Source organism: Eleutherodactylus coqui, chromosome 2 (genome assembly GCF_035609145.1).
Source record: "Eleutherodactylus coqui strain aEleCoq1 chromosome 2, aEleCoq1.hap1, whole genome shotgun sequence".
NCBI lineage: Eukaryota > Metazoa > Chordata > Amphibia > Anura > Eleutherodactylidae > Eleutherodactylus > Eleutherodactylus coqui.
Genome location: NC_089838.1, coordinates 92,617,817 through 92,642,073, shown reverse-complemented (window position 1 = coordinate 92,642,073; position 24,257 = coordinate 92,617,817). Strand labels below are relative to the sequence as shown.

The 24,257-nt window shown below is 42.5% G+C and overlaps 1 protein-coding gene across 2 annotated transcripts in view; it reads right to left on the bottom strand.

The window, feature by feature from the left end:
• The window catches only part of SHROOM1 (shroom family member 1), a 62,885-nt gene that overhangs the window by 22,246 nt on the left and 16,382 nt on the right, over positions 1-24,257 (bottom strand). For both annotated transcript variants that reach the window (XM_066591203.1, XM_066591204.1), the window contains exon 2: positions 2,345-4,904. In XM_066591203.1, the coding sequence (XP_066447300.1) occupies positions 2,345-4,801 (2,457 nt within the window). In that variant the 5' untranslated portion in view covers positions 4,802-4,904. The remainder of the gene's footprint in view (positions 1-2,344; positions 4,905-24,257) is intronic.

The following is a 24,257-nucleotide window of genomic DNA, read 5'->3' as shown; positions in this document are numbered from 1 at the left end:
CTCGTATACGGTGCACTATAAGCTACACATCTGATCTTACAAAGGATGGAAAATAAGCTCAACACTACGGTCTGTAAATGGGTCATTATATTCAAAATCTACAGTTTTGGGTGTAGTTGTACACGTCAGATATTAGTCTATATCCAAGGGATATCCAATATTTGCTCACCAAATACCTAGATTACAGTTTTGCAGATTTGATAGCAAAATCTATAAGCTCTACAGTGTTTGATGTCACAAGAAAACTATTAAATGAACTGTGATCTAATGTAGTTGCACAATACAGGCAGAGGTCCACAGGTGAATACTTTAATAGGTAACTCATTCCTGAAGTAATTAGATAAAGCAAAACCTTGGCGGATCTCACACATCAGGGGTTGTAGATCTGGTATTGCTACGGATAAAAGTTTGAGGTTTGAGATTTTATGTTAAATTAAGGGAGAGCAGACAAGTTTATAAAAAAAACAAAAAACGCAAAAAAAACCAAAACAAATCCCCCTCCCCCCGACAAACACATTACTCACCTTTTGAGCGCCCTTGTACTCCAGCGCCACTACATTGGTCCTCAGCGTTTCACTTTCAAAAGCACTTGCTACTCATCATTTATACGAATGCTGCAGCCAATCATTGGCCTTGGCGGATGTATACGCATGAACAGCATGTGAAAATTGAGGCCAGCAACTGGATGCAGTGTTCATGTGAACGATGTATAGCATATAACCGCTGTGCACTCAAAAGGAGAGTAGTGTTTTTTTTGTATTTATGAAAGAAAAAACAAACAAAAAACACTAAAAACAAAAAAAAACACATTATCTTCTCTCCCTTCCATTTTCAAAAAGCTTGGAAAAAACACTCTAAGGCCTCATGTCCACGGGGAAAATAAGAATTAAAATCCGCAGCGTTTTTCCCGCACGCGGATCCGCACCCCATAGGAATGCATTGACCACCCGCGGGTAGATAAATACCCGCGGATGGTAATTAAAAAATGGACATGCTCCATAGGTGCGGATCACGCGTGCGGAAGCTCATAAAGCACATAGCTCAATTGATCTCCCACATGAAAAATAAAAGGTAATTACAGTGCATCCGCAGCCCAAATCCGCGTTACAAATCCGCAGCGGATCTGATTTTCCCCGTGAACATGAGGCCTAAGTGCCATTCACATGAATTAGGATGTCCTGCACCACCACACACTGCCCATAGAAAAAGATTGGCAGTATTTAGGGGTGTGTGGGGGGAAATCAGGTACCTAATTTTAGACAAAACGTAGGTTAACACAAGTTCAGCCCTTACATCAACTGTTCATTGGTTGCCATCATTTTGTGTAAATGAGGCTTTAGCATACAGTGATATTTCTAATTCAGTAACCCTTTTAACACAGGGCTTTCCTACGTTCCTATCCTGGTTATTTCTCTCGTTTTGGTCAAGAAATAGATATAAAATGAACCAAAATTATGGAGAAATAAAAACATCCCAAAAGATTCTTTTATATAGATAACGATATCCTATACAGGATACCATATTAGAGAGGACCTGTCACTGGATAAATTCAGTGGGGCTGGCTGCATGGCTCTGCAGCAACAGTGCAATGACTATCCCTAGTTTTCTTCCATACTCCCCTCCCTTATTGTGGATAGACTCGAAGTTCTACTCCCGTTGCTGTCAATGTGTCAAGTGGGAGATTCCTGTCACTGTCTCCCAATGGGTTACAGACTTTCAATCAAGTCCATAGAAAGTGAACGTTGGGGAATAGCTACTTAACACATTGAGTTTGCTGAAAGCCAGACCTAAGAGCCCGTCTGGGCAAAGGGGAAAAAAAGTGAATTGAAGACAGAGCCAGTGGGATCCTAGCTGTAGAGCCATGCAGCCAGCCCTGCTGCCTTACTGACATGTCCTCTCTAACCAACATTAAAACTACTCAAGAGATTAGCTATGATGTACTCTGGCAACTTTTATCCGTATGTCCTATGAGAGTAGATGGATTTCAGAGGGAGAGAGCACCTACAGTGGAGGACTTGGCTCCACCGCTGCATGGTGACCCATTTGGATGTGTGTTATGTATTTCTATATTTCTCCATTTAGTGTCACTCACACCTTCCCTGGTGAAGACCAACCTAAGAGTCCGTATACTAAATTGACAACCTGCCCTGTGTTCGTGTGCATACAGAAATAACCATCAATCACTATGGCTTTGAGTCTAGTAGCACCACCTACGGTACTAGTGATTTAAATGAACAAGTTATAGTGAATCTTTTCCCACAAAGAGTTCTCTTAATCTATAGAAGCTACTGCCTGCAGATCAAAACAGTGACAGATCCCCTTTAAGTAAAATGTAACCAAGTACCTGAGGGTGATTAACGGATTTTGAGTTTCTCTGGGAAACAGCTGATGATGGATCTTCAAAACATTTGTTATTGTTTAAAGGAGATTGATCAAGGTAAGTTTTATTTTTTCCATTCACAACTCTGTCCACTGAATTTATAGGATCTCCTTGAGACAACTTTAGGAGTCTGTCATTCCAAGTCACTGTAGCGTCATAAGAAGAGGAGGCTCCAGTAGATCTCCTATGATAATATGCCTTTGGAAGATCATTATTTGACACTTCATTTGCCAAAGATTTCCATTCTAATGCAGACTTTAGTCCTGATGGTTTCTGCATTTGAGACTGATGAACACTGTTGGGTCTCTGAGTTGCTTTTCGCTCCATATACTCAACAAGAGCATTATGCTGGATTTGCTTTAGCTCTGTCTTTGAGAGATTTGAGGATGAAAGTGTTCTTTCTTTGTCTTTAGACTTCATCTTATGATGCTCATCTACTTTGGTTTGACTCAATCCCTCATTGTTCCATATAGAGAATGAGTTATGAATACCAAGATGGTCAAGTTTTTCAGGTTCAGAATAGCACAACTTCTTTTGCTCCTTTGTAAGTCTTTTTCTTCCCCCAATTCGTGAGATGATCAACTTTTCCGGTTCCTCTTTCTTGCAATTGTTGTCTACCAAGGTTTTTGGCTGGACAGATTTAGCTTCTTCAGTTGAAGCAGATAATGAATATGATCTAACATGATCGATGGAAGGCCTTTTTGGAGCATTCCATTTTAGTCTTACAGGCAAACTCATCTGCAGGTCTTTTCTTTTAAAAGAGGTTTCTCTCAAGACCTTTTTCTGGGCAACTTTAAGTTTTTCCCTGTAGTCATACATAAAGCTCTCTTCTGACGAAGTCAAGTTTCCAGATGTCTCGGATTCACTGCAGTCATCGACAGAATTATCAACAAGCTGTGAGTGACTTTTGGTTTCTTGGAGAAGCCTTTGTGGCTCATTTGTTTGTGGTTTAATAGAGTTGTCCGTTGACTGAAAGGTCTTGGATTCTTTATTTGCATCTAGATGCTTAGACTGATGTTTGAAGTTTAGTACAGCCAAAGAACTGTTCTTTCCTCCAGCAAGATGATACAGCATTGGGGTTGATGCCTTAGTAATCTTTTCACTGGTAAATTCACAAAAGTTGGAAGTGAATGGAATAGTCAGTTCTTGCTCCTGGGTAAGCAAAGGGATAGGTTTTATTGTGGCATCTTTCCGGACATGGATTTTAGAGACTTTTTGGAGATCATCACGATTCAGTGCTTTTGAGGGTTGTTCAAACAAATCTTCACTGGGCCTGTTGTAAAGTGCTTGGCTATTTTTTGTGTGCAAACCTTTGTATTTGTTATCCCATTGTCCAACACCGTCACATTCTAGGTCCTTCGTGTTCTGGGATTGTGAGCGATATTGTTCTTTGCACATTTGATTATGTGCCAGATCCTCTACTTCTTCACCGTTTGTTCCTTCATCATTATAACAATCGGTTTCTTGAGCAGACTTCCAAGAACCACTCCTAACTTCAGTTTTTTCTGACACAAGCTCATTGAGCGAACATCTTGTGCTTTTGGTGGCTTCTCCTTCATTCAGGCAATAATCAGTAAACAAATTGAAGATATTACTTGGATTTTGTCCTTTTCTTTTCATACGGATTTGCTGGATTGTCTGCAAATCTTTTTGTTCAAGGCAGTCTGTATTTAACGCACTCCCTTGAGAAGGGGGATTATTTTCATTGCCAACACAGGTAACATTATAAGATTTAGCTAAATTACCAACAGAAGACAAAGATGATGAATCTGTAAAATGTGAATAATCCTCTTTCCAGGATGTAACACATGACTGGTTCCTTTCTCCCTGTATCGAGTCTCTTACCCACGTGGGACTCTGATCTTCAGTATAGTGGCAACCAAATTTGTGCTCGGGAGAAGAAAAGTCACTTGTGCTTGTGGGACTTCTCTTACTTTTTTGACTAAAGTGATCTTCAGATTCCCTGTTAATATCAGACTGTTCAATGTGCTGAATGGTGGTGCAATTTATTCTCGTTAGTGGTAAATGATCCTCATTAAGAGTTACCTCTGATCTGTTGCTTAATTTAGTGATTCTCTCTGATGGATAACTTTTGGATGAACAGTTGTCACAACCCAAATTCTGTTGAGAAGGTCTTTGGTCTGCTGCACTTGGATTATAAATAGCTTTAACATATTCAGAGTCCATGTAAGAAATCTGTTCGTCGTTCAGCTGACAGCTTCCATGTTGGAATGGCTGATAGTCCATAACATAGGAACTGCCAGAAAATGAACTGTAGGCAGAGTCAACTATAGCAGCCATAGCTTTCATAGGTTGGGAACTAAGAGCACAGCCATCAGAGACCAGTTTATGCTGAAGATCTGATATGTCACCTGTGCCTTGTATACTCCAGTTTTCTATTGCATTTCCAAATGAAGACATCACTAAGGGAAGAGGAGCGGGATTCTTTTTTTTGCAACTTAAAAATCTTGACTTTTCATTGAAGAGTCATTCTTCTTTCATTTCCATCTTTCAGTGTATTATCCTGAAGGGTAAACAAAGACAAATCATGACTGTAGAAAATATATGAAAAGGGGTGTACTTAAAGCGAACTCATCTGGTGATTTCTGCTGTCTAGATAGATAGGATACTCTAAAGGGATTTGGAGTAGGATTTAGAATAAAAAGCTCAGTAAATCCAGGCAGGACTCCTAAGAGAGACAGCGATGGTCCTGCTTATACCGCACCCACACACAGTGATTGACAGCTTTAACACAGAAGTGTTTGCATGGAGAATGCTGTCAATCATCCTGTGTAGGGAGGGTAAGCAGAACTTTCACTCTCTCTCCTAGAGTCCAGTCAACATATACTCAGATCATTCTCCAAACCATTAAAAGTAAAAAAAAAAAAAAAAAAAAAAGTACTGTGCAAAAGCTTTAGGCGGGTGTAAAAAAATGCTGCAAAGTGAGAATGCTCTGAAAAATAAAAGGGTTCATATTTTTGTCAATAAAAACAAAGCAAAGTGAATGAACAAAAGAGAAATATAAACCCAATCAAGATTTGGTGTAACCTCCCTTTGTCTTCAAAACAGCATTTGCACACAGTTTTGAAGGAACTCGTCAAGAAGATTGTTCCAAACATCTTGGAGAACTAACCACAGATCTTCTGTGTATGTACGCTTGCTCAAATCCTTCTGTCTACTCATGTAATCCCAGACAGACTCAATGATGTTGTGACTATAACAAGAATAAACGCTCACCCTCTTTCCTGCATATACTTGATCCTTGTGGCTCGGCTATGTATCCTTCCTAGGCAGTTCATGTAGTCCTTCATGATATCCAATAGGAATTTTAGTAAAAAGAAAGTCCGCCTTCATTAGGTACGGAAAAAAATCTTTAGCCTTTATTAAAGGGGTTGTCCCGCGCCGAAACGGGTTTTTTTTTTTTAACCCCCCCCCCGTTCGGCGCGAGACAACCCCGATGCAGGGGTTAAAAAAAAACAAACCGCTCAGCGCTTACCTGAATCCCGGCGGTCCGGCGTCTTCATACTTACCTGCTGAAGATGGCCGCCGGGGTCCGCTCCCTCCGTGGACCGCAGCTCTTCTGTGCGGTCCATTGCCGATTCCAGCCTCCTGATTGGCTGGAATCGGCACGTGACGGGGCGGAGCTACACGGAGCCGGCATTCTGCACGAGTGGCTCCATTGAAGAGAGCAGAAGACCCGGACTGCGCAAGCGCGGCTAATTTGGCCATCGGAGGGCGAAAACTAGTCGGCTCCATGGGAACGAGGACGCCAGCAACGGAGCAGGTAAGTAAAAAACTTTTTATAACTTCTGTATGGCTCATAATTAATGCACAATGTACATTACAAAGTGCATTAATATGGCCATACAGAAGTGGATAGACCCACTTGCTGCCGCGGGACAACCCCTTTAATAATCAGTATCACAGCATAATAAAAGACTTGGAACGCGTTTCGGTCAGCGTCCGACCTTGGTCACCCTACGATAGGGTGAACAAGGTCAGACGCTGACCGAAATGCGTTCCAAGTTTTTATTATGCTGTGATAGTGATTATTAATAAAAGGCTAAAGATTTTTTCCATACCTATGAAGGCAGACTTTCTTTTTACTAAAATTCCTATTCAATGATGTTGTGATCAGAGCTCTGTGAGCGCCATAGCATCACTTCCAGGACTCCTTGTTCACACTGAAGATAGTTGTTATTAGCTGTATGTCTGCGGCTCTTACCCTGCTACAGAATAAATTTATAGCCAACCCACACCTTCCTGATAGTACTGCATGATGGGCAAGTATCTGCCTATATTTCTCAGAATTGAGGACACCAATAATCCTGACCAAAAATGTAATAATGTAATCCTAAGAAAAAAAAAAAAAATTACCCTCACCCCAAGGTCCCCCGCTCACAGTTGCCGGGACGGTCATCGCCGCTCTCCTGGTGACACATGGTGCCCTGAACGCTTCATCTCTGCTGCCACTGGTACTGTTACATCTGTGCCCCCTGCTCCCCCACACGGACACTTGGCACTCTGTGTAGTAAAGCTCTGCCAGCGGCAAAGCCGCATCAGCACCGCGGCGTGTGTTCCTGCTGTTGCCGGCCGCCATATAGCACTGTAACTCCCCCTGGGCCTGTTGGCTCACCGCAGGCGCCAGTATGTGAAAGTTGCGGTTGGGGGTGGCTTTTGTGGAGCGCCGGAACAACAAGGGGTTCAGGAAGCTTTTTCCTCAAGGCGGGTGGAGCCTTGTGCCTCACTGGCCAGGAACACCGTGAGAGCACTAGCTCAGCATTTGTACGAGGCCCCACAGCATCTATTTTCTGCCAACTTGTAATGCCCTTCCAGGACCCATGTGGCATGCTGCTGTGCAGCCAATCAGGTACAGGGGGCATCAACCCCCTGTTAATCTGGACTCCACCAGGAATTCCTGGTGGCGTCAAGATACACTAACACATTGTGTACCTGCGTTCCACTGCTTTCTGCCAAACTGTTGGCACTGCTGGACATCTTGTGATGGGTCTTATCTGCTGCACTAAGTATACTTGGCCTACCACTGTGTCTGCGGTCTTCAGCATTGCCAATTTTTATGTTTCTTCAAAAAAAGGAGCTTGAACAGCACATCTCGAAAACACCCAGTCTGCTGTGAAATCCTTGTCTGATGCCGTATAAATACCCTTTGCTTTGTTACTATGCTCAGTCTTACCATAGTGCATGACCTGTGACATGGAACAGTTTTCTACAACCTCCCCTTTGTAGCAGTTTGGCTGTTTCTTACCCAGTTTTAAGCCTCCTACACAGCCATTTGTTTCAGTTAAAGGGGTTCTCTCATTTGAAAACAGAAAAATCTATATACTTACCTATTCCTCCCTAGGCAGCCTTTTTACTGGATCTTCTCCTGTCTCCTGCAGTCCCCCGGGTCACCTGCCCACCAGCCAGCTGATTCTTTGTCTTCAAAGGATGAAGCGGCCATCGCAAGCATTCTCCTTCCTGCAGAGCAATGTACGCCACATCAATAGTGACGTAGCATTCGCAGCCTAGTAGGGAAGTGCTCAGCTATTGCAAAGCTAGGTCGGCATTCCTTCCTAGGCAGTGAATGTTACGTTACTAGTGACATAACCTACACTGACCTACCAGAAGAATGCAGATAACTGATGTATCATGACAAGAAGAGGATCCGGTCAGCTGGAGGTGATGTGACCTGGGGGACTGGAGAAGATCAGCGAGGAGAAGATGTGCAAAGACTGCCTGGGGAGGAATAGGCAAGTAGTACTGATTTTTTTAAATGACAAAACCCCTTTTACGACTGCATTTCAATCTACATATGAAAATTTTGATCACCATCACCTGTTTGGTATAATTGGTTACACATACAGTACACCCGACTATAATCCTACAAAATCCATGCCTTTGTACAAGCGCACCTAAAAGAATTGCTGCTGTTTTGAAGGTAAAGGGCGGTCACACCAAATATTGATTTGATTTCGATTTCTCTTTTGTTCATCCACTTTGCATTTTGTTCATTGACAATATTAACCCATTTATTTTTTAAAACATTCTTAACTTTGCAGCATTGTTTCTAAGCTGCCGAAAACCTTTGCACAGTACTGTATATGTGTCAGAGCTCAGCGTTTCTCCCGCTCTTCCATCCTGCCCACAGATAGGGCAGCATGATTCACCGGACAGGTTTATTTTAATTAATCTCTATTTACCTACAGATGTCTAAACTAACAAGTGGTATGTAAACATTATCTCATGTGCTTGGGAACCAAATGAACACAGCAAGAAGACATATATTGTCCAATGATTGTCCAACAGGCACATGATTCTTACTTCATAACCTTTCCATACATTAATACATGGAAAGGACACCTGTCACCAGACCGCAGGTAAATGGGACAGGTACATATACCACCTCCATGTGAGTTTTATTCTACGACACGTCAAAGTGGGTTATATTTTGAATTGCTGTAGCAGGACTTGAAAGGGGGCTGGAAAAAAGCTTAGACTTAAAGGGGGGTGGGAGGGGTTGCTCTTACCGCCTGCATCATGAAGGCTGACCGCTCTCTAAACTATAACAGACCGCAGAGTGCTTTTCTGCACAGGTGGATTGAAAAATTTCATACAACCACTAGATATTACCGGTATATGAAGAATGTATTGGTATGATTACCATGCATTATATAAAAACTTATTACTTAGTTTGTATTAGAAACTTTTATAAAATTTAGTTATAACTTTTTCTAAAACAAGATATTTTAATATATTTTATTTCTGGGTAGCCCCATTGACTTTAATAGGTTTGAGTTCTGTCCGAGTTTACTCAGTAGCAAACTTAGTACTCAGATGCAAGATTCAGGCCTAAAGGAGTTGTGTAAAAGGAAAGGCCATTAACTCCTACTCTCCATTTGCCCTCACATCTACACAGTTTCTGAAGAGTGAAGATTGGGTTTTAAGTTGGTAACTGAACACACAAGGACTTGTTTTACTCAGGGCATCTCTTCGATATCCCAAGTTTAGGGATCTGTCCTGATGACTGTAAGGGCCCTTTTAAACTTTATTCAGTTTTGCACAATTTAATCATAATCTGAACAATAATCAGTGTAAATGCTACCAGCGAATAAACAACAAACTATAACTCGTTTGCTTATCGTTCAGTTTAGACAGGCAAATCTGGACAACGATCTGCCTGTGTAAACAGGCATGCACTAATCTATTACCAACTGCCTGGGATATAGTGTCAAGAGTCACATAGACCTGGGGTCCCCAACTCCAGTCCTCAGGGTCCAGACCACCAACAGGTCATGTTTTCAGGATCTCCTACTGTAAGAACACCTGTGGAAATGCCTGAGGCACCAACAATAATTACATCACCTGTGCAATACTGAGGAACTTCTGAAAACGTGACCTGTTGGCAGGCCCTGAGGACTGGAGTTGGGGAACACTGACAGACCACACTGAATTTGGATTGTCTTGCAAACATTCACCAATGCTCATTTTACACAGGACGAGACCTGAACGATTCTTGTTTGACCGAGTAAACAAACTGGTGACCTCATCACCAGCTCCACCGCTCTTGGGGAGCCCGTTTAGAATATACAATTCTTGTTGAGAAGGCATTTCCCATTTACTAGTTGTTCAGTGTTTAGCATTCCTATGTGACACAGTGAATAATCAGTGTTTTAACTTCACGATATGTAAAGGAACCGGCGCCGATTTTTATGCCGGCTGAAACTGGAAGAATGACAACCTCAAGATTCTTATTTGTTGTAAAGCTGTTGACTGCGTTTAGACTGAACGATCATTCAATTTTAGCTTGTTTAAATTATTTTCTGAATGCTAATCGTTCCGTCTAAGTGCAACATAAGCCGATCACCCAGAGTCTACCAATCTAAGGCTTTATTCACTTGGACGTATATCGGCTGGGTTTTCACGCCCGGCCGATGTACGCTGTCCCTCTCTGCAAGAGGAGGCGGGATGAGGCTGAAGCTAGATTGCCGAGCTCCCGCCCCCAGCCATTGTTTGCAAACCGTGATGAGGGGTGGAGAGGGGGCGGAAGCTCAGCACCCTAGCTCCAGCGCCATCTTGCCTCCTCCCTTTGAGAGGGGCAGCATAAAATCAGCCACGCGTGAAATCCCGCCCAATATACATCCATGTGAATAAGCTCCAAGGCTGTCCATTGGGCACTTGAGATTCAATTTTCCAGTCCTACTCACCCATAACATTTGCTGTCAGGGAAGAGTCGGGATGGCCCTAGATAACGGTGGCTTTGGTCGATCTACATCCATTGTGTATGTCCAACCTAAAATGTATTCCCGCTCCTTCAGAGAACGGTTTCTGCGCCTCTCAGGAGGGAACTAGTACATATGTTGACACCTATAAATAATAGATCTTCTCTGAGGCAGCTAAGATTTCTGTTATTCGGTACAAGGTGCAAAACCCACGGTCTTGTGCCAAAATGGAGGATTTCTTAGTCATTTCCTTCCAGACTCAATTATAGAAAATGATGGCATTGTTACCCTAATCTGCTGAGTGATTTGGTAAACCTGCAAATATCCATCACTCAAAAATGTCAAAAATGTACTGGCAGCGTCACCGGGCACAGATCAGATGCAGGGCCATTTATACATTCCAGACAAAACCTTCATATTCATGGGAAAATGCATTTCTAGCGGCTTGGCATGTCAGGGAATAAACACTAATTATTAGCTTTTAAATACATGGCAATTTCACAGCTCTAGGTTTAGCAGCTGCAATGAAGTACAAATCATATACGCTATATCAGAAGTGCATGTATACATGACTGGAGTATTGTAGACTTTGTCCATCTTATCAACTACACCTCTTCCCAATGCTACTTGCCAATATGACTGCCGACACCTCCTATTCCCTCCGTCCCCCTCCTGTCAGTCACGGCAAATGCCGCATCCTCCTACAACACAGGTCCTCTACTGGGTGTACACACGACCCACCTCTTAAAAGGGCCAGGTGCACACCCAGCTTTTACATCCCTGGGCAATCCAAATAAGTCTTTCCATAGTACTGCACAGCTAATGCACAGTGTCTCATGCCCCATTTACAAGGGACGAGTTTTGGGCAAGCAATGCCCGGCAATTCGCCTCAGTGATGCTCCTCCCGTGCCGCTACACAGGAGTATCACTGAGATCACTCACAGCGCTGTCGGCATGGAGGTGCAGCGGATCGGGGAGCGTTCTTCCACATGTCCCCCTCCATTCACAGTAAGAAGACAGTCGTTCAGAGGTGAATGACTGCTATTTACACTGATAGCATGTTGTTCGGTTTTCTGAGCAATTGTCCATCAGTTGCTGCATGCATTTGCACGGGACGACTGTCGCTCAATTTCCTGCGCAGGAATTGAATGATCCTGAACAAGAATCGTCCCATCTAAAAGGGCCATTAGACATAGGATATCGTGAAAACATGGCCTGTTGGGGTAGGATGGAGGGAGGTGGGGTTTGGGAAGCACTGCTGTAGATGGTGCCTAAGTAATTAAGCTGTCTTGTTTGCAAAGGTGTTCTATTGTACTGACAGTTTCCTGGTTCGACACGTGCCTGTTCTAGTCCTTTCCCAACTTCTCCACTCAACCTCCGCTGGTTATTTGGCCACACTTATTCTGTCTTCTTAGGGAAGGCAATGGCAAACCACATTGGGACATTTTCTAGGCAGTCATGCCTCGGTGCTTGCACCAGGGGACTTTTCTTATTGTCTGCTGCTTGCCCTGACTTGTCCGATTTATAGTTATGCAACAATTCTACCTGCACTGACCTCAGCTCTGCCTATTCCACAGATACCACATTACATGTACCCATACCCTAACTAGATGCCACAAAATCAAGACTTCTGGAGCAATGGTTTGGCGCTCTCTGCAGCAAAGACCAGATCCTGATTAGTGAGGTTTAAAGGATTACCAGGTACTCAACCCTGGTCTGGACACAGCGAGTCCAAATCTGCTGTCTTGATAATCACGTTATATTGTATATATTTTGGTGGAGCTTTATATTTTGTGTGCAAAGATCTCTACTGGGGATTAAAAAAAAAAAAAAAAAAAAAGCCACTGGGCTCTAGAGCAGATACAGTACCCAACACTTCCGGTTTTCTGCAGCTCACTGATTAGCTTTGCTGTGTAGCTTGGAACAGTATGAAAAGAGAATTTAATAACATTTTGTGCTTATACAGATAAGGGTTTATGCACATTCGTGTAAAAGGTTGTATTCAAAACCTCCATTGCTGATTTCCGCTAGAAAAAAAAAGGCAAAAATAGCACAGCAATTTCGTCCTGTAAATTTTGGCAAAGCGTTAGACATCGAATACCCCCCTATTACAGTCAATGGGAGTCCATTTGGTGCTATTCAGTTCCGTCAAAAGAGAACAGTTTGGCAAGGGAGTGCAGTTTTCCGGCTTCCTGAATAAAGCAGGAAAACAAACCTCCTTAATGCTGATGTGAAAGAGCCCTAAGGCTGGGTTCCCACGGAAAGGAAATTCCGCGGCTGTCAATTCTGCACCAATTTGTCAATTCCGGCTGTCAATTTTGCAAAATCTCGTCCACATGGCTGGCTAATCCAAGCATTAGGCACCGCAGGCAGATTTGCCACACAGAAATTCTGCATGGAATTTCTGCGGCAAATCTGTCCCATGTGAACCCAGCCTTAGGCTCTGAAAATTCCTGCCCACTGCCTGTTCTGTAGGGATGGGGGCTATACTCCACTTTGTAGACACTAAGGTGCTTTAGTCTATGTACTGAAAATACTGCAGAATTTCTACATGGAAAATCATAGTACATTAGCGGCAAATTGGGTGAGATTTGAACAAGTCTCATGGACATTTTGCAGATGCAAATGACCCGTGGCACTAATTTTCAAATTCACAGACTGTCAATTTGACCCCACGGATGAAATCTGACACAATTTCATAGCAAAATCTGCCAGCAAACCTTTATGACCCAGCGTAAATGTCCTTGTGGTTTCTCATTACTGTCCTTTCTCACCCAGTTATGGTTTTATGTGCATTTCCCTACTCCGTTTAGTCCATCCAGGCAGCAAGAAGTTGGAGTACATGTGCAAATAGAGGAATAGTCCATATCTCAATATGTCTTTTTAAGGCTCATTCACATCAGAGTTTGGGGGGGGGGGGGGGGGGGGGTTAATCTTCCTGCTCCCCTAACTGTTAAACAGAATCCCCTGGCTGAACGGATAGTGCCGAACGTACGCCCATTAACAAAAATGGGGTCCGTTCAAACTTTCTGGTTAGCAGTTTGGCATTTTGCCGGAATTTACAGGATAAAATAGTGCATCTCGTTTGGCCACTTCATACCACTTTCTAGTGGAAATCAGCGATGGAGGTTCTGAACGGAGCCTCCAACACGAATGTGAACTTGACCTAACCGATAATCATAAGCGAAATAAAAAGGAATGCAATTGTTTTTAAGAAAAGATTAACCAATGCATTAGATTGTTTTTGGTAAACACAGACTCTGGGAAGTAAACAGTAAGGTCTTAGCAGAACAAGCATTAGCATTCATGACAAAGTAGCCCTGACAGGATCCTGATGGCTTTTATTATTACTTCAGATAATACTTAGGGTAACTAGGCAACATCCCCCGGACCATAGACCAAAACAACCTCCAAATAAATCCAGTACTTCTAGGACGTAGGGGGTCACTTCTGGCCCTAACAGTCGTCTATCTACAGCATTACAATTTGGCAACAATGTCATGGATTTTAACAATCACCTGAATACAGTTTTTTTTCCCTTTGTAACAATAATTATTACATTTTAAAATACTAATAAAGTGTATATCAGGTACAACATTGTGTAATTGAAACATGATCAAATATATACCAAATTAGGTAAATGACAATTCCATATATGTTGTTCTGAATGATAAGAACTCTTAATTTATGCATGAACTTCTACATCCAAGAAATCAAAATGGCCTGGCCAGGGCCAACCTACTTAAAGGGGTTGTCCCGCGCCGAAACGTTTTTTGTTTTTTTTTCAATAGCCCCCCCGTTCGGCGCGAGACAAACCCGATGCAGGGGTTTAAAAAAACAAACAAAAAAACGGATAGTACTTACCCGAATCCCCGCGCTCCGGTGACTTCTTACTTACCTTGCGAAGATGGCTGCCGGGATCTTCACCCACGGTGGACCGCAGGTCTTCTCCCATGGTGCACCGTGGGCTCTGTGCGTTCCATTGCCAATTCCAGCCTCCTGATTGGCTGGAATCGGCACACGTGACGGGGCGGAGCTACGAGGAGCAGCTCTCCGGCACGAGCGGCCCCATTCAGAAGGGAGAAGACCGGACTGCGCAAGCGCGTCTAATCGGGCGATTAGACGCTGAAATTAGACGGCACCATGGAGACGGGGACGCTAGCAACGGAACAGGTAAGTGAATAACTTCTGTATGGCTCATAATTAATGCACGATGTACATTAACAAAGTGCATTAATATGGCCATACAGAAGTGTATAACCCCACTTGCTTTCGCGGGACAACCCCTTTAAGGATGAAAAGGAAGGGAGAGTGGTCGGGATTAGGAGGGTGGGGTGGAGGAAGGGACGGGGGTCCTATCTCGTGGGGTCAGTGTACGGAGGAGGAGTAGAGGGCTATGTGGTTGTGTTTATAAATGGCAACTTAAATGGTGTTTGGGGGCCACTATTTTAGGAAGGGAGTGTGTAGTTTATCCATAGGTTCCAAATTTTCAGAAACCCTTCATGTCTATCTTCAACTATTGATGTTAAAGGGGTTGTCCCGCGGCAGCAAGTGGGTCTATACACTTCTGTATGGCCATATTAATGCACTTTGTAATGTACATTGTGCATTAATTATGAGCCATACAGAAGTTATAAGAAGTTTTTCCACTTACCTGCTCTGTTGCTAGCGTCCTCGTTCCCATGGAGCCGACTAATTTTCGCCGTCTAATGGCCAAATTAGCCGCGCTTGCGCAGTCCGGGTCTTCTTCTCTTCTCAATGGGGCTCGGTGTAGCTCCGTGTAGCTCCGCCCCGTCACGTGCCGATTCCAGCCAATCAGGAGGCTGGAATCGGCAATGGACCGCACAGAAGAGCTGCGGTCCACGGAGGTAGAAGATCCCGGCGGCCATCTTCACCGGGTAAGTAAGAAGTCACCGGAGCGCGGGGATTAAGGCAAGCGCTGTCCGGTGTTCTTTTTTAACCCCTGCATCAGGGTTGTCTCGCGCCGAACGGGGGGGGGGGGGTTTGAAAAAAAAAAAACCCGTTTCGGCGCGGGACAACCCCTTTAATTTTTCATCAATTAAATACCAATCCATTCTACGTTTTACTGCCGAGAAATCCACGATTACCTGCATACAGTTTTAATTAACATGTAGGGAACTATTTCCACTTTTTAAAATCTGTTATTTTCCCACTTGTAGATTTTCTAAATGCTTTTTTTTAGTAAATAACTATGTGACAATGGGGACGACCATCTTTACTTTGATGCAGTTAACAGCATCTAGAAATTAGTTTAAAAGTAGCCTCATGGATACCATGCACTATAGACTGGAGTGGACACTGACTTCTATGGGAATGTGTTGTTGGCATGATCTGTGAGGGGCGGGGGGGGGGGGGGGGGAGAAATAGTTTACCTATGTGATGATTTTTAGGTTTAAACAGTCAAACATGACTTCTACCATTGGTCATACTCCTATGACTCGTTCTCTATAGGCATATTTTTCACCATGTTAAAACTAAAATACTGAAATCCTGCAGTTTCCACTATGGTGTCACAATAGGATGACTGTATTGTGTACAGATCATTTTTTCAGGAGAAGTGCTCATTATACTTACAGGCAGGATTACAATGCAACATCTAGGATGCCCTTATATTTTCTTATTTCTCTCTTAAACTCCTTTTAACACCAAGCAATGCACAGTTGTTAAAAAAAAAAATAGGGTAAACGGGTTCTATAGGAGACTCAGGGCCTTTTTATACTGAATGATATTCAGATTGTTCAGTGTAAGCCGTGTCAGCAACTGAACGACGTAGAATAATTTGGTTTGCCTATTTTTCAGCGTTCAGTTCTGGCAGGCATAAAGATCAAATGACGATCGGCCCGTGTAAACAGGCAGTCATTCATCTATGAACGACAGCCTGTTCACTGTGAATGTAGGTGGGAAGCTGGAAGAGATCTCCAGCCACTCCGCTTCCATTCACTTAACAATTACCACTCCTATATGAAAGCACATGAGTGATAATTGCTGGGAGGACTGTCCAACAATTATCCTATTCAAAAGGACGGTCAGAAACAGCCCCCCCTTGTGCAGATATTCTTCACTCGCAGGGCCAATTCAGGTCTATTAAAGCCCAGCAGTTCCGTCATGCCGGGAACACCTGAGATCACCAGGTCTAATATAGGCACTTTGCTTGCGTGAGGCAAGAGGGCGAGAGAGCGGTAATTGGAAGAATGTTCCAATTACCGCACCATCGCCCTCTTACCTCACCCCAAGTAAAATTCTTTTAAAGATGATACAAAAACGCAATGCGACAATTGTTGAACGGAAACTGCTGGACGTTCAAGCAGGCTTTCGCGAAGGTCGTGGCACCAGAGACCAAATCGCGAAACTGCGCTGGATTATGGAGAAGACCCGAGAGTATCAAAAGGATGTGTACATGTGTTTCATCGACTGCATCAAGGCATTTGATTGTGTCAAACATGACAAGCTTTGGAAGTGTCTGAAGCAAATGGGCATCCCAGAACATAATGAACATCTTATAAGGTCGCTTTACAACAACCAAGAAGCAACAGTCAGGACCGCTTATGGAAACGCGGATTGGTTGGGAGTCGAGAAAGGCAAGGCTGCATTCTATCAACAGTCCTTTTCAATCTGTATGCAGAAACGATCGTGAGGCGATGCAATTTGGACGGATTAGAAATCGGAGTCAAAAAAAAAAAAAAAAAAAAAAAAAAAAAAATCAAAAATCGGTGGCAGAAATGTCAACAACCTCCGATATGCAGAGGACACCACCCTGCTTGCGGAAAGTTAAAAGGACCTGGAATACCTTATCCAATGAGTGCAAAAGGAAAGCGGACGCATGGGACTGTATCTCAACAGCAAGAAAACAAAAGCCGTGACCACTGTAAGCAACGGTACAGTGAACATAAACAACAACAACAAAGAAGTCAAGATGCTCCAAGATTTCATCTTCCTTGGATCCAAAAATCAAAAGCAATGGGCAATCTGGACCGGAGATCAAGAGACGGATTACACTTGGTAGGAATGCAATGCGAGGAATGGAAAAGATCTGGAAAAACAAGATTAGCGTTGCAACAAAAACCAGACTGGTCAATACAATCGTCTTTCCCATAATGACGTATGGTTGCAAAAGTTGGATGTTCAGGAAAACAGACAGAAGGAAAATTGATGCGTTTGAATTATGGTGCTGGAGGAGAATGCTACAGATACCTTGGACTGTCAGGACAAACAAGGTAAATGTTAGATCCCATATAACCGAAGAGATCACTAGAGGGCAAAAATCAAACAGCAGCTCTCTTTTTTTGGACACCTGATGTGCGCTACCTCACTGGAAACAGTACTGATGCTTGGCAAGGTCAGTGGGAAGAGAAGATCAGGACGATGAAAAACAAGAGGACTAGATACAAGCAAGGCCACCACAAGCATGTCAATCGCGGAATAGAAAGAAGCTGTGAAGGACAGAAATGCATGGAGAACATTGATCCATAGAGTGACCGAAGGTCGGATGTAACTGAACGGGATCATCATCCATATAGCTACGCTGTGAAGACTTGAGTAGAGAAGTCGATCCAATCCACTTCTCCTCCTTTACCTTATAAATGTAAGCTGTCATAATGAAGTCCTATTATTACAGACGCGCTACTCTGTAGGGGAGATGCAAATCCATTGCAAACAGTTACAATAATAGTCAATATGGAGAAGGTACAGAGGTTTTAGACTGAAGACCCTATAGCTGCACATAGCAATAGTAGTGGTCTTTGGACAGTCAAGTGACTCGATAATAGTTAGAAGGGATCTGAGTTCCGATAGTGTGAAGAACAAAGCAAATAGTGTTACATGCTCCCGGAACACTATGTCATGGTCATAAGTAACTTATCCTTCATCAAAGTGCAAACAACACAGGTAAACATTGGGAAAAATTCTTCACATACCAGTGACTTGCAGAACATAGAACCAAAGGCCCTCTTACAGAGAGCCTTGTGCTCCCGATAACAAACTTGGATTAACCCTTTTAAGTCCAGAAATTCTTTGGGTTTTTTTTGGCCTTCCAAGAGTCATATTTCCCCCACATTAACATAGCTGTACAAATTATTTTTTCATACAGCTTTATTGTAATTGTGGTTTTCTTTTTTATTCTATTGTCTGTACACAATTATTGGGGCAGCCATATTCCCAATGCCGCATTTAACAACATTTAGAGATCTACTTTACAGCAACCTCATGGGCCATTCACACAATGAATGAGAGTTAGTCCATTGATTTGCATGGGAGACGGTTTAATGGCCCGTTAAGACAAGCAGATTGTCATCTGAACACGCGAGTGATGTCACCGTTAACTCGTTCATGTGAACCGTTTAGAAAGGCAGATCATCATTGAGAAGAATTCCCTTCTCGTTCAGTGTTCCTATGTGAAACACTGAGCGATGAGTGTTTAAAACACAATGAGAAGTGAATGAAGCAAAAGCCAAAAACGAATGAAAAGCACACAATTCTCGTTTGTCGCTTGCTCACATTTAAATTAAATGATATTGTTCACTTGAATTTTTTTTTTTTTTTTAGTAATATGCATTTTGTCTAAACACAGCATTAGGTATGTTCTGTGACGTGTGCAAAGGTCAGATTCCAATACATTGCCACTTATGGAGTACTAAGAGAAGATAAACAACATTTCTCAAATGAGTAGTAAGTGGCTTAAGACTCCTATTGTCTTGGGCTCTTGGTGTGCCCTCAGTCAACAGCAGAATACAAGCAACTTAAAACGGAAGAATGTATTCTGTGAATCGGCTACTCGCAGTGGCAGGTATGACGATGTAACAGCCTCTACAGGAAGTGTATTAACAGAACAGTCGGAAACCTAAGATTCTAGTTAATATTTACTGAGAGGAGCCAAATGTCAGCAGATCTATAATCAGCACGATTTTTACGGATGAGCTCTTATTCCAGACCCCTTACTACTAGTATAATCTATCATAGCAGGGGAAGGTGTTTCCTTGGCACATCAGGTAAATCTGTAACCAGCCGTTTTTCTAAAGACCTTTCCCAAAAACACAGGTTTGAACGAAGGGGTCCTGGACTGCTCCGGAACCCTACAAGTTCACCGCGCCATATAAGTACAGCATGCCAAGTTTCCACATGCGAACACATGCCAACCCACTCTGCTCTTATGTTCTTTACTTACAATCAAGCCATTAAAGTTGAAACCATACATTAACGTACACAGGTCTTCTACAAGTCAGTTTCAATTAAAGAGGTTGACACATGAAAAACACTGTTTATAGTTCCATCCAGCCCATGATTATACCCGCGTTTTGTATTTACACTTGTTAATAAAGGTTTCCATCCCCAGATATTCCGGGTGTTTTAGTAGCCCCACCTGCCATTTCCATTAAAGAGCTTTTCTGTGTCCACTATGGTAAACAATTTAAGGTGCTCACACAAGTGTAGGTTATGTTCACACGGCAGAATTAATCACAGAATTTTGCGTAAATTCTGCCTCTGAAAGTCGTGGTAAAATTTGTGTCTTTCTTCCATGATTTTGCCTGTGGATTTACCCCATCAATGGTCAAAATCTGCATACAGGTTTCTGACATGGAAACGCAAGATGGATTTTGACCATTGACCGGGCTAAAGCCGGAAGTGGATTTTGGTTCAGTTTTTCGAGGCTGAATTCACACAGTGAATTCCACCACATGAACATACCCTTAAGCTAGATCCACAAGTACATCGACATATTTGTACGCAGAGAATAGAACCCATTGATTTCAATGAGGTTTGTTCACATGCCATATTTTTCCTGTGCATTTCGGTCACGTCTAAAACAACTGAGTGGAAATCAAACAGACCCAAGTGTAGTCAATGGGGTCTGTTTAGCATTGTTCAGTTCCATCATAAGATGGATCCATTTGGCCAGGGGATTCCCCTACGCTGCTCCCCGAATGTAGCAGGAAACCGGAACCCCCACCGAAGATCTAAAAGCAGCCTAAAAAGGGGAAAGAGGAGACCCTTTTTAATTATTTTACCACTACAGGTTCTCGCCAAGTAGTACAATTGCACATACCTTTACCAAAACATCTGAATTGTATATTTAACCATGTTAAGCTTACTTTTCTTCATGGTTTATATTGGGTCACCATCCTGTCTTTACAATGTTTTTTGGGCCCTTTTACATGGAACGATTATTGTTCAAAAAAATAAATAAAAAAATCTTTGGATCACGTAAGTTTGAAAGATCATTGGTCAGTGTAAACACGGGCAACGATTGAACGACGAACAAGAATTTGTTCGCTTCTGGTTCATTTTGTGCAGGCATGAAAATCATCCTTGTGTGTAAACAGCGATTGTTCACTTTCACTAGTACAGCAAATTGGAACGACTGAATGATATGTGAACAAAATTTCAAATGATCGATCTGCCTCTATCCACAGGAAGTCTGACAGTTTGCTCATGCACGGTGTGAAAAGAGCCTTGCTGCGGCTGACACATCATAATAGGTCTGAAAAAAGGGCATGAACTTTAAAAAAGTTTTTTAAAAAGTATTCAACACAATATTTTAATACTGGACCTTTACATTGTTTCCACTTTTTGGCAGAAATTGGCACAGAAGAAAAGCGCAAAAGCATTTTTCACACTACTGGATTTGTCTGATATTACAGCATACACACTGCACAAAACTGAGGAAAAGCACCCCAACATGAATAGGATTAACATTTCTAAGAAGATACCCCATTTGTGTATGAAACCCACCCAAAATAGACACCTCAAGTATTTGATGAGGCATTAGTTGCAAAATTGGAACTTTGCCTTTTTTCCGCTTTTTTTGGAATTTTTACACTGTTATTTTATCTAAAATTATAGCATATGACCTCCATAGTATTGAGGAAAAGCACCCCGATATTAATATGGCAAACACTGTTGAGTAAGTTGTATGTAACCCATTGCAAAGGCATTTTATAGTGTTCTGAAGAGTTAGATTTCTGCTTATGGGCCATTAGATCCCACCATGCTGTCTTTACAATAGCTGCACAATGCAAATAGTTCATAAACCACTCCCCCCAAAAAAGAAATAGACACCCCAATGCATTTAACAAGAGAAATGTTGCAAAATTTTCACTTTCCATTCTTTTGCCACTTTTTGTTGGAACATGGCACAAAAACTAAAAGAAAAAAAAGGCAAACAAGAGAGAGAGAATACTATATATTTATAGGAACGCACATGTTATATATGTGAACAGTCCTAACTAACCCAATTAATTACAGCTAGAACTAAACAAAGCCTCAAATAATAATGTGTGCTTCAAAAACAAACTGCCTAACTGGAACAAGGAAGATAAAACATATATTAAATTACCAATTTAGAACGCTACTAGTTAAATGGAACTAGTTATGTCACCACAGCAGCATAAACTAAGTTATGGCGCAGTTAGGGGACGTTACAAGGAGTCGGGGGGGGGGGGGTATTTTTTTATACTCACCTGCTCCCGCGATCCATTGTTGTCCCCCTCTGAAGTTGGTACACAGCATGAAAATCTGACTTTTCAGAGTCCTGCGCTCGCTCCTATAAACTTGTATAAACCTTTTGCACAGCATTGAATAGCCATATGCCGGTTAACTATAAACAATGTTTTTCATGGGACAACCCCCTTTCAGAGAAGTTTAAATGCAGCTGCACAAATAGCTATAGTTCATCACTGCCTATATTACATACATTTTATACACACGCATTAAATATCTATAAGTAAAGATATACAACCAGAGAAAGGCTGTTATCTGCAAGAAGACATCCTGCAAGCAGAGACCGCCTTTTCTGATAGTATCTTCATCATCCATTTCTTAGAGGACTGGTAACATTTCCTAGCCAGAGAGCAAGCAAAGATCTGGTTGCAAACACGGGGACAAAAGAGCCTTTGTGATCTCACCTTAAATAAATTATACAAGAGAGGCAGAATTAAATTACCAAGCACATACAGAATACCAGGAACACGGAAATGCCAAGTGACGGTTGCCTTGTTTTGAAAACTGATATACAAGACATAGTAATTTTGTTTTCCTGATCCTAGGAATGTGGAAACCATTTATTAAAGCAAAGTTTAGAGCTTAATCCCACCAGTTGTTTTGTAACATTTACAACCATGGCATGCGTGCTTGTCCTCAGGGATCCAATATCCTCACTTTTTAAATACATCTTCGGAGAAAGAGGCTAGGCGTTTATGGTTATCCTTTCTAAGGTAATACTAGCTGACACACACACACACACACACACGAAGCTACATAATGCATGAATAAAAAAAAAAAAAAAAAGTTAAATTCACAGGAGGGGCCCTTTATTTATTGCATACCTGCACTTTTAGAGGACATTGCAGAATAAGCTGCCGTGTGTACATGAAAAACAACACTATTTTTGGCCATTTTCTTACTTGTAGCCTGTTTTTTTTTTTTTTTAAAGGTTTGCCTCTCTGCAGGCTGCATCTCTACCCTTCCGTTTTCTCTGATTTGGTGGGTGGAAACTATTACTATACTGTCTCCCATACACTGCACATAGACAAAAACAGTAGATTCTGCTCCCTAACTCTCTGTAACACAGAAAAATAACAGCATTATAGAAGTACTAAGCAGTGTGGGTGTGATTTCAGTAGCTGTAACACATTAAGGCGTCAAGCGCACGGCCGGGTCGGATTCTGACTGCAAAAGTCAGACCTGATGCCCTGGTAGTGACCCCCAGAGACCCATACTCACCTGTCTGGATCTGCCATGAGAATTTCGGCCGGCGAGCCGTTGCGCATGCGCAGTGCAGGGCATGATGCGGAACCATGGCGACTTGCTGTGGGACAGATGACTAATGACTTTTTAAACAAAGCTGTCCACAACTTGTCTTCTCCATACATCTCTCCCCTGACTTTTTAACACCTTCCCATATGTGATCTCCGATTCTCACAAGACCTTCTCTCTTCTTATCTTCTCCCAACATCATCTGCAAGATGTATGTATTCTTCATACTCTGGAACTCACTACCCTTTTACATCGGACTCTCCTACCATCCAAATCATCAAATGCAACCCAAAAACCATCCTGTTTGAGCTCACAGTCTGCAATAACCCAGCCTTCACTGCACAACTGTATACTGCAAGTAGCTTCTGTCCATTTTTCCTTTCACATCGGTCTGTGCGATGTAAGCCTGATGTTCTCAGGGGTAACTCACATCAGACAGCGCACAGACATCCCACCCTTTGTATTTCATTTGTTCAGTCATTGCCCTGGAAATTTGAAGAAATATTCCCAAAATCCAAAGTTATCCCCTATTCACAGGGAGCTCAAAATAGTAAAGAGTTCGCATGCAACTATTTTCAGCACACTGAATAAACTTAAAGGGGTTGTCTCGCGGCAGCAAGTGGGGTTATACACTTCTGTATGGCCATATTAATGCACATCGTGCATTAAATATGAGCCATACAGAAGTTATTCACTTACCTGCTCCGTTGCTGGCGTCCCCGTCGCCATGGATCCGTCTAATTCTGATGTCTTCTTGCTTTTTTAGACGCACTTGCGCTGTGCGGTCTTCTGCCTGGTGAATGGGGCCGCTCGTGCCGGAGAGCTGGTCATCGTAGCTCCGCCCCGTCACGTGTGCCGATTCCAGCCAATCAGGAGGCTGGAATCGGCAA